The sequence below is a fragment of the Dromiciops gliroides genome, chromosome 3 (genome assembly GCF_019393635.1).
Source record: "Dromiciops gliroides isolate mDroGli1 chromosome 3, mDroGli1.pri, whole genome shotgun sequence".
NCBI lineage: Eukaryota > Metazoa > Chordata > Mammalia > Microbiotheria > Microbiotheriidae > Dromiciops > Dromiciops gliroides.
Genome location: NC_057863.1, coordinates 670221971 through 670236654, shown reverse-complemented (window position 1 = coordinate 670236654; position 14684 = coordinate 670221971). Strand labels below are relative to the sequence as shown.

The following is a 14684-nucleotide window of genomic DNA, read 5'->3' as shown; positions in this document are numbered from 1 at the left end:
TTTGAATTCAGGTCCTCCTGAATCCAGGGTTGGTGCTTTATCCACTGCGACACCTAGCTGCCCCCTGTAGATGGCTTTAATTTCTTCATCTGAAAACTGCCTGTTCATATCCTTAGACCATACCTCATTTGGGGAATTTTTCCAGCTTTTCTACAAATCTCCCTCCACTCAGAAGCCATTCCAAGCAGCTTTAGGGTTATGAGTCACTGCTATTCGGAGGGGAAGAGGTGAAAACACAGTCATAGCCGGAGGCAGGTTTCTCTTCTGGCCTCTTCCCAAGGCAATTAAGCTATTCCAGCTTCCCATAACTCCTAAGGTGGGGGGGGGGGGCCTGTTTAAACCAGATCCCAAAGTGGGTCTGAGACTGTCAGTTCCTGTCTAGTGGATCCTTCCCTCTGTCTCCCTGACTTCTTAGGGGTGTCCGCCCTCCCTGATATCTAGTTGGTGAATCTAAACTTTAATAGTCCCTTGATTCCTCCTTATGTCTGTCCTGTTATCTGGTCATCTTTGGTTTTGCTTCTCACCGGAGAAACCTCTTCTGATTTATCCTAAGCCCCCAGTCAGGATCACAAGATACTTTTTGCCAACTTTTCTTACCATGACCTTTATTAAAAAGCCTACGGGCTGATTTCCAATGGGAAGTACACTAGGTGGGGCTTGTCAGGGACGCTTTTAGAAATTACCCTCTGGGGCAGCTAGGTGGTGCAGTGGATAGAGCACCGGCCCTGGATTCAGGAGGACCTGAGTTCAAATCCAACTTCAGACACTTGACACTAGCTGTGTGACTCTGGGCAAGTCACTTAACCCCAATTGCCTCACCAAAAAAAAAAAAAAGGAAAAAAAGGTAATTACCCTCTTGAATGCAGAGAGTAGTAGTCAGATACCGTGGGAGGGCCCCCCTTGGTAGGGTAAGTTTAAGTGTAGGTGTTGGAAGCTGCCCCAGAACAAGGACGAAGTAAAGTGATTAAGGAGAGCAGAGGAAAATCCTTGAGAGAAGTAAGCCACTTCACAAAGGGGAAAGTGAGGCTGAGGGGGAAGAGGAGGAATGTGCCCCAGGGCTGATCAGAACTGTTTGTGCTCTGCCAAGTAAACATTGCTTTGTAAAAGCCAAGTGATGGAACAGGGCGCTGGTCTCCGGCACCCCACGAACCGCCTTAGCATCAGGGAAGCGGCCGCCCACCCCCACCTCTCAGACCCAGGATGGAGACGGGTGATGGGGAGGCACAGCCTGGCTCCTGCTGAGCCCTTTGCACACTCTCTACCTCCATGAACAGATTCGGAGCGAGACGATCAGAACTAGGAGAACATGCTGTCTCCAGATCCTTGGTGTATGTTTACGTGACTTGAAATGGCAGTTTCCAGTATTGCTTCTGGGATTTTGGTATTGTTATATAGAAATGTACTGATTTCTGAGGATTTTTGTCAGTAGTCAGTCTGATGCTCAACTAGTACCTCTGCTGAGTCCCTAGGACTTAAGCCATATATGGGATATCTGAGATCCACGATGAAATGGCTAACTGAATGGACACTGGGAGTGTGTTACTGAAATTACAAAGAGACCTGATGTTGTAGTCTTGGTAGTCATTGAGAACTGCTCCTTGTGTTATACCTGGGGTTGTTATAGAATTTGCCAAGGAGCCAAACCAGTCTTGAAGGGACGCTGTACAGGGTATTTCTGAACAACTGGCTGTAACTAGCAAAATGGTTTGAGAAAACAGGATGGCCCTTGATAAGATGTTAGCAGAAAATTCAGGGGCTGACACCACCTGGATGGGATGGATGGAATCCTAGTTTAGGAAATGGAAAGGTTTATCCCCTTCCTTCCAGGGCTAACTCAGAGGCAGAGGATGTATTTAATAAATGGAATGAGAGGAGCCCAATAGTAGAAAATAAAAGCAGAGGGATTGTGAGGAAATGGGGATTGCTCTCCTATCAAGAATATAATAGTCACCATTCAAGTTACACTCCTCCGGACCTGTTTGAGGAAAAAGGTCTCCCCCACCCCCCCAACAAAATCACATGGTTCAGGGAAACCCTGAGCTGGTCCAGATTAGGTCTGCTCCTGAGCTGTGTCCATATAAGGGGGGAATTGAAGAATTGTCCCTGTATCACCTCCCCTACTGGCTAAGAAATACTGCATTCTGATCAGCTAGTTTTTGGCGAGTAAATTGTAACCCTTGAGTAATCGAAATAATGGTGAAAAAGGGGAGGGGCCATTCGTGATAGGGACTAGGGGATAAAAGGAGGTCTGTGAGCCTCCATTTTTGGTCACCAACACAGGGTGGCCCATCTCAGGAGAATGACAACAAATGAACCTTTGACACATCACCAATGCTGTGTTCCAGAGTCATTGGAGTGACATTTCTCACCAAGTGTATGAATGCACCTGTAACTGAGGACACTAATTACCTCCTTGAGTTTCCTGAGCTCCCCAGCTATTCGAGTACCGGGAAGAGCCACATGAGGACTGGCTGTACACATACCAACAATCCTTTGCAGTGACCCAGAGTAAGCCCAGTTGGACCTGCAGAAAATCAGCACCTCTGAAGCCAGTGAAGCGCTGACCCTGAGCCAGGTGGTGGCTTAGGGATTTTCAGGAGATATTCCTATCTTCAAGACTTTCCTCACTGAGGTTATGAGACTGGGGCTATATTCTATGGTCTTTTTGGAGAGAACATTCTCTTCAGGACTCCCCTAACTCTGGTCCTGGGGCTCTCTGAGATAACGAAGCCCTGAACTTCCTGGACTGTTTATCACAGGGAATGCCTTCTGATTTGTGTTGAAGGCCACAACTGGACACCTGGAATTCCTCACTCCTCCCCTCCCCTTGGTGCTGGGGCTCACCGACCCATTCCTTTCTAAGCCCACCTTTCCTCCGAATTCCTCACCTGCCTTTGTTTAAGAGATACATATAGTCTCTCTAGAGTTACTTGCTGTGCTAATCTGCACAGGCTGGATAGTACCTGTGCACATGTGATTTCTTTCTTCCCTGCTTAATGAAAACCTTTCTTTAATTTCTCAGGCACCCTCTTGCTCTAGTTTTCCTCCCTTTTAGGGAAAAGGGAAATTTAAATCTCAAGAACTGGCCTTTGCTATCTTCCCCTTTGGGGAGAGAGATCTAAATTCCCTAAAGAGTGTTGCCTCCCTTTACAAATTGACCAGAAATGTTACAAAGGTGAAATCTACAAGCCTTGGGACCATATTGGATGGGGGGGGGGGTGTATGTGAGATGGCCAGGAGTCCAGGATGACCCCGAGGCTGGGAGCTGGAAGGCCTCGGTAGGATGCAGGGAATGTTGGGGAGAAAAAGTCACGTTCTGTTATGAACATGTGGAGTTTCAGATGTCTGCTGGCAATCCAGGTGGGGATGTCTGAGACCCTGGAGGGGGGGGGGGCAGGCCAGGCCAACCTGAGTCACTGGCAGAGATGGTCATTCAATCCATGGGGGGGGGTGACGAGATGATGCAGAGGAGGAGCAGAGGGTCCAAGACGGTGGCGGGGGGCACCCGAGGGGTTAGAGGGTGTGGCCTGGAGGAGGGTCCAGCAGAGGAGACAGAGAAGGATCCAATGGTCAGAGAGGAAGGAGGAGAACCTGGGGAGCCAGGGGTGAGGGTCATGGTCCCAGAGGGCTGTGAGTGACCCATAGTGCCTGATGTGGGCTGGAATTGGGGGTCATATTGATCTTGAGTCGTCCCAAAAGAATTACAAGACTCAGTGACTCAGTTTCCCAAGTTTTATTGCAATGCTGTGGGTGACCACAGGGAGAGAACCAGAATAGTGGAAAGGTATCTCTCCAATAAGGAGAGGAAAGACAGTTACATTTATAGTATGGATAAATTGATTATCAGTCTCATTATGATAATCTCCACCTTGGGGAGGTACAAGGGAGGGCCTGTTCTACTCATTATAATATTCTCCACTTAGGGGTGTTTCAGGGGAGGGCTTATCCTAATTTGGAGTTCCTGGGGTCCTAAGCCAACCCCCGAGGTGGGTCCCTTTTTCAGTGGAGGTGTGTTTTGGGGTTTACGCTTCTTGAGGTGAACCTGGGGGCAAATTTTGGCCTTTTTGCGCATGTCTCTTTCCGATTTCCCATGGCTAGTTTCAAAATAGAATCATTTTTCATTAGAATTTCTATGGGTTTTCTTTTTCCTTTATTGTTATTTTGACCTGACCCTTCTGGTCTCTTACGGATGTTGATCACAATGGGTACGAGAACCTGACATAAGTTATCCATTAACTGGGATCTGACTCCCTTTTAGAGCTAATGTCTGTACCAGCGCTTGGGTCTTAGGATTTTCTATTAACCCTTTTTTCACCTCCTACATCGGTGCTCAGGGCTGCAGTGAGACCCAGGTGGAGGGGGGGAGGCCATTAGGTTTGGGCCACTAAGGGGCTCCGGGTCACTTGGCGGGGTTCTTGGGGAGTCTCTCCTTGGCCAGGGACTCAGCCAAGCGGGTCTGGGTCCGAGGGCGGAGGGAAGAGAAGGTAGTGGAGGGCGGACCATGCCCCTAGAGCAAGCGGCACGCTATGAGGGGCGGACGGAGCGGGAGTTCCGCTCCGCCCCCTGGCCCAGCATCGGCCCCCCCCCCCCGTCCGGCCCGCCCCCTGATAGGCTCCTGCACGGTCACGCGGGCGCCGGCGCCCCGCCCCCTCGTCGCGTGGGCCCAGCGCGGCACGGCGGGTGCGGACGTGCGGAGGCTCACTCGGCTCAAGCCGCCGCTGCTCTGTGCCGACCTCTCCCACCTCCCCGCGCCGCCGCCCGCCGGAGCCGCCGCCAAGATGCCCATGTTCGTGGTGCAGACCAACGTGCCGCGCTCTGCGGTGCCCGACTCCCTGCTGAGCGAGCTCACCGCACAGCTGGCCAAGGCCACGGGCAAGCCCGCCCAGGTGGGGGCAGCCGGGGACCGGATGGGGGGCCGGGGCGGAGGAGGGGTGGGATGGCGGGGAGGAGGGGGGACCGGGTGCGGGGGGGCCCTGGGGACCCGGATGGGAGGAGCACGCCCGGGAGGGGGGAGGGGGCGCACCCTGGAGGAGGGGGCGCCCCCCACGACGCCCCCCTCCCCCCCTCCCCCAGTACATCGCGGTGCACCTCTCGGCGGACCAGCTGATGGCCTTCGGGGGCTCCTCGGACCCGTGCGCCCTCTGCAGCCTGCACAGCATCGGCAAGATCGGCGGGCCCCAGAACAAGGCGTACAGCAAACAGCTCTGCGAGCTGCTCACCAAGCACCTCAAAATTCCCGGGGACAGGTGAGGGGGAGGGGCCCCAGCTCCCCGCTCTGAACCTCAGTCTCCTCCTCTGTGACCAGAGGGGGCTCCTCTCTCCTGGGCAGGGGCGTGGGTGAAGATGCCAGGGCCTGTGCCAGCAGGTGGGGGAGGGGGGCACACGGGCCACTTCCGCGGCCCCATCGTCCCTTTTCTTCCTGCCAGGATCTATATCAATTACTACGACATGAACGCGGCCAACGTGGGCTGGAACGGCTCCACCTTTGCCTGAGCGCCCGCCCCCCCTCGACCGGTACCCTCGGCCCGAGCATGTACCTTTGCTGCCTAGTCACTCCCCTGGTTCTTGTGTAGTTGGAAATCAATAAAGAGATCGTAGGTGTCTGATCTGTGTGTGTGTGTGTGTGGGGGGCTGTCTCAGCGCTCCCCGAGCCAGGAGGGGCGGCCCCTGCGTCCTTGACTAGCAGCGATGCCGCAGATGTCCTCTCCTGGGCTGCTCATCTCCCACTCCGAGGCCTGGCGCTCGAGGCTCTGGCCGGCTCTCTGCCCTCCTGGGACCTCATCAGGACTGGGTGCCCTGGGTTTGAGGAGAGGGTGGCTACCGGGCTGGTGAAGGCCTGCAGTCCTAGTGGAGGAGGGGCACTGCGTTCCTGCCCTTCTGCTTGCCTCCCAGACTCCCTGGCTAGTAGCCCCCAAGTCAGGCCCAGCTGAGCTTGCTGCCGAATTGGGTCAGGGCCAGAAGCTGGGGGCTGTGTTGGGATCCCCTGTGTGGCCCATTTCCCACTGCATGGACTAGGGTCTTCAGGCCACATCTGCCATTCCTCAGCCCGGCTCCTCAGGATAGAGCCCAGCCGCTCCTGGACGAATAGTGCTGGGCACCTAACGAGAGCTAGGGTGGCCAGAGGACACAGAAACAAGTGGGGGGGGGCCCAAACCTCCACCCTTTCTGACCTCCAGCCTATTCCTACAGGAGGCAATAACTGCATGGAAGGAGGGCTCTACTAGACAGACCCTGCCCTCAAGGGGTTTACAGTCAGGCAGTAGTCCCTAGTGCTGAAGGGCAAGATGTGTGTGTGTGTGTGGTGGTGGTGGTGGTGGTGGTGGTGGTGGTGGTGGTGGTGGTGGTGGGGGAGGATGGAGGACCAAGGCCCCTCCCCAGCAAGGAGAGGATGGGCCTCCAGCTGGAAAGTCGCTGAGTCACTTTCCCCAAGGCAGGGGAGGGAGGCTCAATGGGCAGAGCCTGGATGTTCAGGCTGAGAAAGCCTGGGGTCCATAGTCCAGTCCCATGGATGAGTGAGCATTTCCATGTGCCCTCTGATCATCAGCACCACAAAGGGGTGTCACTCTGTCCATTTTACTGCTTAGCCCCAAACCTCCCAGCAGTGCAGAGACCCTCCCCTCCAAGGGAGCCTGGGGCAGTGTGAAGCATGAACCTCTCTGAGTTGGAGGGGGGCGCTGGCCACCAACATTGTAAGAACAAATGATTCACTGATTGGCCTTGGTGGTCCTTTAAAGACAATGGGATGGTTTGATTTCAGGCAGAAGCAAGACTGGGGTTGGGTTGGGGTTGGGAGGCTCATTTTCTAATGCTACGACCAGCACTGGGCAAGGAGAGGCTTTAAGAGCTGGGGGGAGCTGGGAGAGCAGTAAGAGACAGCTGCCACAAGGGAGGAAGGGTTTGGCAGTGCCTACCGACTGAGTTGGCACAAGGAGTGTCCGGATAGTTGCTCTATTGCTGGAACTTCCCACCCCCAAACTATGGACTCCAAGATAGCAATTTAATATCTGCTTTTACCCTTTGGGTTCCCCCTGAGCATGAGGATAAGAAATGTGGGTTTAAAACTTTAGTTGTGCCGTAGCACTATTTCTGACTGGGGGCTCAGAGCTAAAACTAGAGAGAATTATATAGATCCTTTTGTTACAACTTTCTAGAGCAGTCAACAGTCAGCTGGCAAACATTAAATGATAACCATGTGTCAGGCATTGTGTTAAGTGCTGTGGAAATAAAGGCAAAAACATAGAGCATAGGGAGAATATTTAGAGAGACAAAGGCAGGGGTACCACAGTGCAAATAGCATTATACCACAGGAGCCAGGAAGACCTGAGTTCAAATTTTGCCCTAGACACTTCAATTTAAGGCATTAATTCAGCATTTTGATTGGTTGATTGATCAGTCCTCTTCTCTTCTTGACCCATTTGGAGTTTTATTGGCGAAGATACTGGAGTAATTTGCCATTTCCTTCTCCAGGTCATTTTACAGATGAGGAAACTGAGGCAGACAGAATTAAGTGACTTGCCAGTAAATGTTGAGGCTGAGGAAGGTGAGCCTTCCTGACTGCACCACCTAGCTTGCCCCAAACATTGATTAAGTCCCTACCGTGTGCAAAGCTAACTTCTATCCCCAAGGTCAGCCCAACTTTTTGGTTCTCTCTAGTACACAAGAGATTCCTGGGGACAAATAATATCCCCAGATATTTTTCAGGTGGGCTGACATCTAGTCACACTGCTGCCATGGGTGAAGTTTGTGGAACCCAACTGGTGGGAGTGGGAAGAATAAGCATTTATCTAGTGCCGATTGTGTCAGGTGACACGTATTAGCCTCATTTGTCCTGGGAGGTAGGGGAGGTAGGGGCTCTTATGAGCCCCACTCTCAGTTGAGTAAACTGAGGCAAACAGAACTGAAGTGGCTTGCCAGGGTCACACAGATAGGAAGCATCTCAGGTGGATTTGAATGCTGGGCTTCCTGATTCCAGACCACAGGGTTCTCTGCCCTGTGTCCCCAGTTGCTTCTGGTGCATCACACATTCTTACTACAGTGGGCTAGCTGCACCAAATCTGAAGCTTTACGATAACGTGGCCATCATCAAAACTGTCTGGTACTGGCTAAGAAATAGAGTGGAGCATCAGGGGAATAGGCTAGGCACAGTAGTAAATGACATTAGTAATGTACTGTTTGATAAGCCCAAAGACTCCAGCTTCTGGGATAGGAACTCAATATTTGACAAAAACTGCTGGGAAAAATGGAAGAGAGTATGGTAGACCAACATCTTACACTTATACTAAAATAATGTCAAAATGGGTACGTAATTTAGAATAAAAGGTGATAGATACCACAGGTAAATCAGGAGAGGAAGGAATAGTTTTACCTCTCAGATTTTATGGAAAGGAGAACAGTTCATGACCAAACAAGAGATAGGGAATATTATGAAATGCAAAATGGATGATTTGATTACATAAAAAAGGTTTTGTACAAACAGAAGCAATGCATCCAAAATTAAAAGGAAGGCAGGAAAACTGGGAAATAATTTTTATAGCCAGCATTTCTGATAAAGGCCTCATTTCTAAAATATCAGGAATGAAATTAAATTTATAAGGATGCAAGTCATTCCCCAATTGAGAAATGGTCAAAGGATATCAAGAGGCTGTTTTCCAATGAAGAAATCAAAGCTATCTATTGTCATATGAAAAAATGCTCTAAATCACAATTGATTAGAGAAATGCAAATTAAACAACTCTGAGGCACCACCCTCCACACCTATCAGATTGGCTAATATGACAAAAAGGAAAATAACAAATGTTGGAGAAGCTGTGGAAAAATTGGAACACTAATGCATTGTTGGTAGAGCTGTGAACTGAACAACCACCTTTCTGGAGAGCAATTTGGAATTATGCCCAAAGGGCTATAAAGCTGTGCATACCCTTTGACCCAGCAATACCACTATTAGGTCTTTTTCCCAAAGAGATCATAAAAAAGGGAAAAGGACCCACATGTACAAAAATATTTATAGCTGCTTTTTTTTTGTGATGGCAAGAAATTGGAAATTGAGGGGCTGCCCATCAATTGGGGAATGGCTGAACAAGTTGTTGTATATGAATGTAATGGAATACTATTGTGCTGTAAGAAATGATGAGCAGGTGGATTTCAGAGAAACCTGGAAGGACTGGCATGAACTGATGCTGAGTGAGATGAGCAGGACCAGGAGAACATTGTACACAATATCAACAACATAGTTTGTTGATCAACTGTGATAGACTTGACTCTTCTCAGCAATACAATAGTGGAAGATAGTTCCAAAGGACTCTGCATGTAGATGCAGATTGAACCATGCTATTTCTACTTTTTTGTTTTTGTTTTTTGAGGTTTTTCCCTTTTCCTCTGATTCTTCTTTCACAACATGACTAATGCAGAAATATGTTTAATGTGATTGTATATATATAACCCATATTAGATTGCTTACTGTCTTGGGGAGGGGGGAGGGAAGAGAGGGAGAAAAATTTGAAACTAGAAATCTCAAAAACAAATGTTGCAAACTATCTCTACATGTAACTGGAAAATAATAAAATACTTTTATGATTAAAAACTGTCATGGGGAAATAGGGTAGGGGGTTTGGGATAGGGATAGAGGTTGGGGCAAGGGTTGGGGGTAGGGGTTTGGGGTCCTTAGGAATTCCTCTTTAAAGAATTACACCCTCTTGCACACAAATCCAATGGAATAAGAATAGTTTATTTAGGGGCTGGGGAAGGGAAACCAAGAGAGAAATCCTTGGACTTCTCATGGGGAGAAGGCAAGGTACAGAGTGTGGCTCTGAGATACCAATCTCCTGAAGCAGGAGACAGGCAGATACTTTTATAGAGGACTGATGGGGGTGATCATCTGTGGAAAGTTCCCTTATTGAGGGAGGACTATCCCCCACTGGTGGTGGCTGGGGGAGTTGGGTGAGGGGTGGCTGTGGATCTCTCAAACCATCTCTCTCTCCTCCTCAGGCCACAAAGGCAGCAGCCACACCTAATCTTATCTCCCTAGGGTTGAGGGAGACTGGAATGAAGGGTGATGGTCCCAGAGCTAGCTCAGTCCAGATCAGGTTCCACTTACCTCTTTAGGTGTGTCTGTCCTTCGGTTTAGTTTTTCAAGGAGAAGGTTCTTTGATGTACCCCACTTCTGGGGTGGCCTGGGCCCATAACAAAACCAAATTCTTACTACAAAAGGCAGCTTTTTTGGGGGGGATGGGCTGACCTCTCTGGGAAATGTGAAATGCAATCAGTTTGAGGTAAAGTGGGTGGCTTACCCCATCATTGATGCCCCCTATTCTGCCCAGCTGGCCAGGCTAGCAAAGGGGAGCCAGTGGCTCCATGGGCTCAGAGAGAACCCAACTTATGGGTCCCCTAAGCAACCTGGCCTGCTCTGAGCCACATAAGGAGGGCACCCTGTGCCCAGGGCAACCAGCTCACCCATTCTCTGCAGGGAGTACTCTCTCCCTCCTCCTTTTTAGGGTTCCCCGTATCTGTTATCTCCTTCATTAGACTGTGAGCTTTCTGAGGGCAGGGCCTATCTTTGTCTCCACAGCATTTAGGGTACTTTACTGACCAACTGACTGCAGGGAGGGGAGGTGGTGAACCCTCGGAGCCAAATGGGAGCAATCCATGAGCCAGAGACAGGCCAGCAGTGTCCTGAGGGAGCAGCCTTGGACGCTAGGACTTCAGGTCTTGGGCAAAGAAGCCCTGGAGCAGACAGTATTGCCTATGACAGCGACAAGGATCTGATTCACCTGTGGGGAACATGGACAGGAGACCCAAGACAACATAGGAGAGAGAGGGAGAGACAGCGAGAGGGAACTGCAGGGAGGGGGAGGGGATTCGGGGGAAGATGGAGGAGGGGGGAGAGGGTGGGGGTGGGGGGAAGAGGCTGCCCACTGGACAGAGAGGCTTCCTGCTGGCCGGGACTCTCGGGAGCTAGGGGCACAATGAGCCCAGGCCATTGGCACCAACGACCCGCAGGTCACAGAAGGGCAGAGACGACCTCCGAGGATGGCTGGGCTGCTGCCCTCCAGGGAAAGGAATGGGGTCGGCCCCCTCCTCTACTTCTCCCCTTCCTCCTCCCTCCTCCTTCCTTTCTCTCCCCCTCCCCATCTCCTCTCAGACCACGAGGTGTCCTACTGGGCGGGGGAGGGGGTGTGGCTGTCCCGCCCAATCGGAGACGTTCGCGTCCCGACCAGCCAATCGGAGCCTCGGCCCGCCCCGCGACTGGACTCCGGGCCCCAGTCCAGCTCCTTTCCCCCCAGCCCGGCCCGGAGCTAGCGATCGGTTTCCCCCCCTCCGTCCTGCGCCGGGGCCCCTCGCCGAGTGAGCACCTCCACCCCTCACGCCGCCCCTGGGACAGCCGCCGGGCCTTCGCCAGACAGGTCCGTCTGCCGAGCCCTCGAGCAACCTCCCCGGGAAGGGTCCCCCGATCCCCAACCACGCAGTCCCAGCCCGGCCGGCCGCCTAGGCCTTACCTGGAGCTGGACACCAGCCTGCCCGCCGCCCGGCTGCCCAGCGGCCTAAGCCAGCGCCTGTGCGCGGCGGCCGCGGCCGTGCTGGGCAAGCCCCAGGACGTGAGTGCGCCCCGGCCTGGCCCCTGGGGGCCTCCCCTGCGTCCTTGCCCCGCGCTGGCCTCTGCCATCCACGGCCTCCATTGGCCCCAGACTCACTCCTGTCCTTGGCCCTGGCCTGGACCTCCCTCTCGTCCCTGACCCCGGCCTCTATCACCCTGGGCCCCCGCAGCTTCAGCCCTTTGGCTTGGGCTCCCCTCTGTCCATCCCTGAGGCCCAGCCGCGTGCCCTCACCCATCGGCCCACGATCTTGCTCTGGCTCCCTCCCGTTTCTGCCCTGTCCTGGCCTCCTTGCTTCCCTCTGCACTGTCCCTGCCTAGCCCCTGGTGACCCCCTTCCTCCTTCCTTCTTCTCTGCAGAGAGTCAATGTGACCGTGAGGCCAGACCTCACCATGATCCTGAGTGGCTCAGGGGATCCCTGTGCCCAGCTCATTGTCTCCTCTATTGGGGTGGTTGGCACAGCAGAGGAGAACCGGGACCACAGCGCCAAGTTCTTTGAATTCCTCACCAAGGAGCTGAGCCTGAGTCAGGACAGGTAGTTCCCAGCCCCTGATGGGTGTTTGGGTCGGAGTCCCAAGGCAGGACACTTACTTTGCCATCTGACCTTTGGCAAGTCACTTACTGGCTGGGCCTCAGTTTGCTCATCTGTGAATGAGACCATTGGATTAAATGACCCTCAGAGGCACCTGCAAGCTCTAGAGCAAGGAACTTTGGACCCTTGGATGTTTGGACTCTGGGGATCCTTCCTGCCTCAAGCTTTCTGGGGTACTGTGACAGAATGTTAGGCCAGTGTCATGACTTAGCCCGTCATTCCAAGCTCTGGCCTGCACTCTGCTCCCCTTTTCAGCTTTATTTCAGGCCCCTCACACATTCCTGTCCTTTCCTGGCTGGGCCCTTCTCCTCCACTCTGCTTACTGGGTACTTAATGTAGCTCCAAGGCTCCTCCCCGAGGCCAGTTTGTGACCTTTCCTCCCGTGACCTCAGCGTTTGTGCTCAGCCAGGGACTAAGAAGGTATGCCACTGCTCAAGGTCCTGGGCTGGGCCCTTTTGGCAGGGACCACTGAACCAGCTCAGGGCATCCTCGAATAGGTTGGGGCTGACAGATGAAGTCTCCCCTGACTGGGAATGAGGAGGATAACGATAATGATGGCATGTGAAGATGTAGGAGCACTTTATAAACACTATCTTATTTAGTCCTTACAACAGCCCTGGGAGGTAGGTGCTATTATTATTGCCCCCAATTTACAGATGAGGAAACAGAGGCTGGGTGGCTTGCCCAAGATCACATGCCCAGGAAGTGTCTGAGGCAGGATATGAACTCAGGGCTCCTGCCCCCAAGCATGGTGCTCTGCAGTGACTGGGGTCTGGCCCCTGTCAGGAGCTGTTTAGGGGTAAGGGGGGACAAGAAGATAGCATCGAGGTCCCAGCCCCTCTCTCCTTTGGTGTATGGGACTGTGGCTGAATGAGAGGCTCTGGCCAGGAAAATAGACTGGAAATCAAGAGAGCCGGGTTCTAATCCTGTTCAGTATCTGATTGCCTCAGCCACTGACAAACGGTCTGAATCTGTGTGGGGCTCAGTTTCCTCATGTGGAGAGCACACCTTGGTCCTTGACAGGGCAGAGCCTTCCTGAGGGTGTGTGAGGCCCATTTCCTGCTCTCCGTAGTCCCACTGTTGGTCCGACAGGTGGCTGGCAGGACGGCAGCAGTAACTGCTGCTCCAATGCCCATGGGGCTTTGTGCATGGCCAGAGACGAACCCCTGGGGCCCCTCCTTGCTCTCAGTTGGTTTTACCGGACCCGCTGCTATGCTGACCTGGCCCTTCTCCCTCCCTCCTGCCTACTGGGGTGCTACAAGTATAGGCTCCAAAGGGCAGCTTAGGAGGCCTTAGGAGCTGGGAGCAGGGGATGAGGGGTGACAAGGGCTGGAGAATGAGCTCAACAGTAGCTCTGGGGAGTGACTGGCCCATACTCTTCCTTCTTGCAGAATTAACATTCGGTTCTACCCCTGGAGACCTTGGCAAATTGGCAAGAAAGGCACAAGTGATGACGTTTCTGTGAGCAGCCCAGAGATGGTGCTGATGGACCAGTGGGGTCTCTGCCCACACGGACACAAACCAAGGATTCTCCTTAGGGCAAGCAGAATAAAAGGGAGCCCTGTGTTTGCTTGAGCACTGACTCATTTTTCCCAAGTCCAGAGGTGGAGGCTGATGGGGACGGGGGTCCGGTGGAAGCATTCATGAGAAGGTTCCGTTGATGGTGATGGTGGGGGGTCAGTGGCAGAGTTCACCACCAGGCTCGGGATCCCAACCAGAATGATCGATCTCCATTGTGCTTGGTGGTGGCAGCAAGTGGATTCTCATTCTCAGGGCCGTGACTACCCTGAAGGACGGCTGGGCACAGAGGGTTCGATGGACTGACTCTTTCATCCGGGAGGGAAGATAGATGACTTCACATGTCCAAAGCCCTGGCCTCTCTTCTAACAACAGATACTTGGCCTGAATCCGAGTGTGACGAGGCAGCCAGGGGATGGGGAATTCAGGAAGGCAGGAGTGGGCCCCGAGGTTAGCTCTGAGTGAGCTGGAGTCCAGGCTCCACCTCTGGAGCTCTGCCCAGCTCCAAGCATGGTACATCAGGAGGCCACTGGTGGAGCCTGGATGACTTCCGTGAGGAGGATGATGCCGCTGTGTTGTGAGAAGGGGACAGTGTCCCAGACCAGGTCTGGGGGTCTTGGGGCCCAAAGTCTGGCAAAGGCAAACCCTGGGCTGCTTCAGCTAACTCTTTTTCTTCATTATGAAGCTGTCCCCCAAGGTTTCCTTTGCCCACATCATTGCAATGATCCCATAGCCTTTTCTCCATCCTCATCGGCCTTGACCTAGTTGGCCATGTTAGCCAAACTGCTTGGGACACTCGTCCCCCAAGTCTGGCCAGACCCTGCACCCATTCTCACCTCCTCTCCGGCAAGCCCCTTAGGTGCGGGTGTTGCCAAGGCTCTGGCTGGGCCTCCCTCCTTTCTATCCCCTGCCCCAGGGGTCACGTTAGGTCCTGACTGCAGCATCTCTGCCCTGATGGGCCCACACTGGCCTAAGTCTGAGTCAGA

The 14684-nt window shown here is 52.9% G+C and overlaps 2 protein-coding genes across 2 annotated transcripts; both read left to right on the top strand.

The window, feature by feature from the left end:
- Window positions 1-4660: 4660 nt before the first annotated feature.
- MIF (macrophage migration inhibitory factor) lies at window positions 4661-5606 on the top strand. Its single transcript, XM_043995052.1, has 3 exons — window positions 4661-4886; window positions 5074-5246; window positions 5427-5606. Exons 1-3 carry the CDS (start codon window positions 4779-4781, stop codon window positions 5491-5493), a joined length of 348 nt encoding a protein of 115 aa, XP_043850987.1. The 5' UTR covers window positions 4661-4778; the 3' UTR covers window positions 5494-5606.
- A 5340-nt stretch (window positions 5607-10946) lies between these two features.
- DDT (D-dopachrome tautomerase) lies at window positions 10947-13755 on the top strand. The gene is made up of 3 exons (XM_043991230.1): window positions 10947-11591; window positions 11948-12123; window positions 13572-13755. The coding sequence occupies exons 1-3, from the start codon at window positions 10962-10964 to the stop codon at window positions 13753-13755; spliced, it is 990 nt and encodes a 329-aa protein (XP_043847165.1). The 5' UTR covers window positions 10947-10961.
- The last annotated feature ends 929 nt before the right edge of the window (window positions 13756-14684 follow it).

Bases quoted from the DNA above. Each gene is read 5' to 3' on its own strand.
- DDT (XM_043991230.1), top strand. From the start codon at position 10,962: ATGAGCCCAGGCCATTGGCACCAACGACCCGCAGGTCACAGAAGGGCA. The intron at 11,592-11,947 runs GTGAGTGCGCCC...TCTTCTCTGCAG, and splicing joins TGCTGGGCAAGCCCCAGGAC to AGAGTCAATGTGACCGTGAG. The intron at 12,124-13,571 runs GTAGTTCCCAGC...TCCTTCTTGCAG, and splicing joins CTGAGCCTGAGTCAGGACAG to AATTAACATTCGGTTCTACC.
- MIF (XM_043995052.1), top strand. From the start codon at position 4,779: ATGCCCATGTTCGTGGTGCAGACCAACGTGCCGCGCTCTGCGGTGCCC. The intron at 4,887-5,073 runs GTGGGGGCAGCC...CCCCTCCCCCAG, and splicing joins CCACGGGCAAGCCCGCCCAG to TACATCGCGGTGCACCTCTC. The intron at 5,247-5,426 runs GTGAGGGGGAGG...TCTTCCTGCCAG, and splicing joins CTCAAAATTCCCGGGGACAG to GATCTATATCAATTACTACG.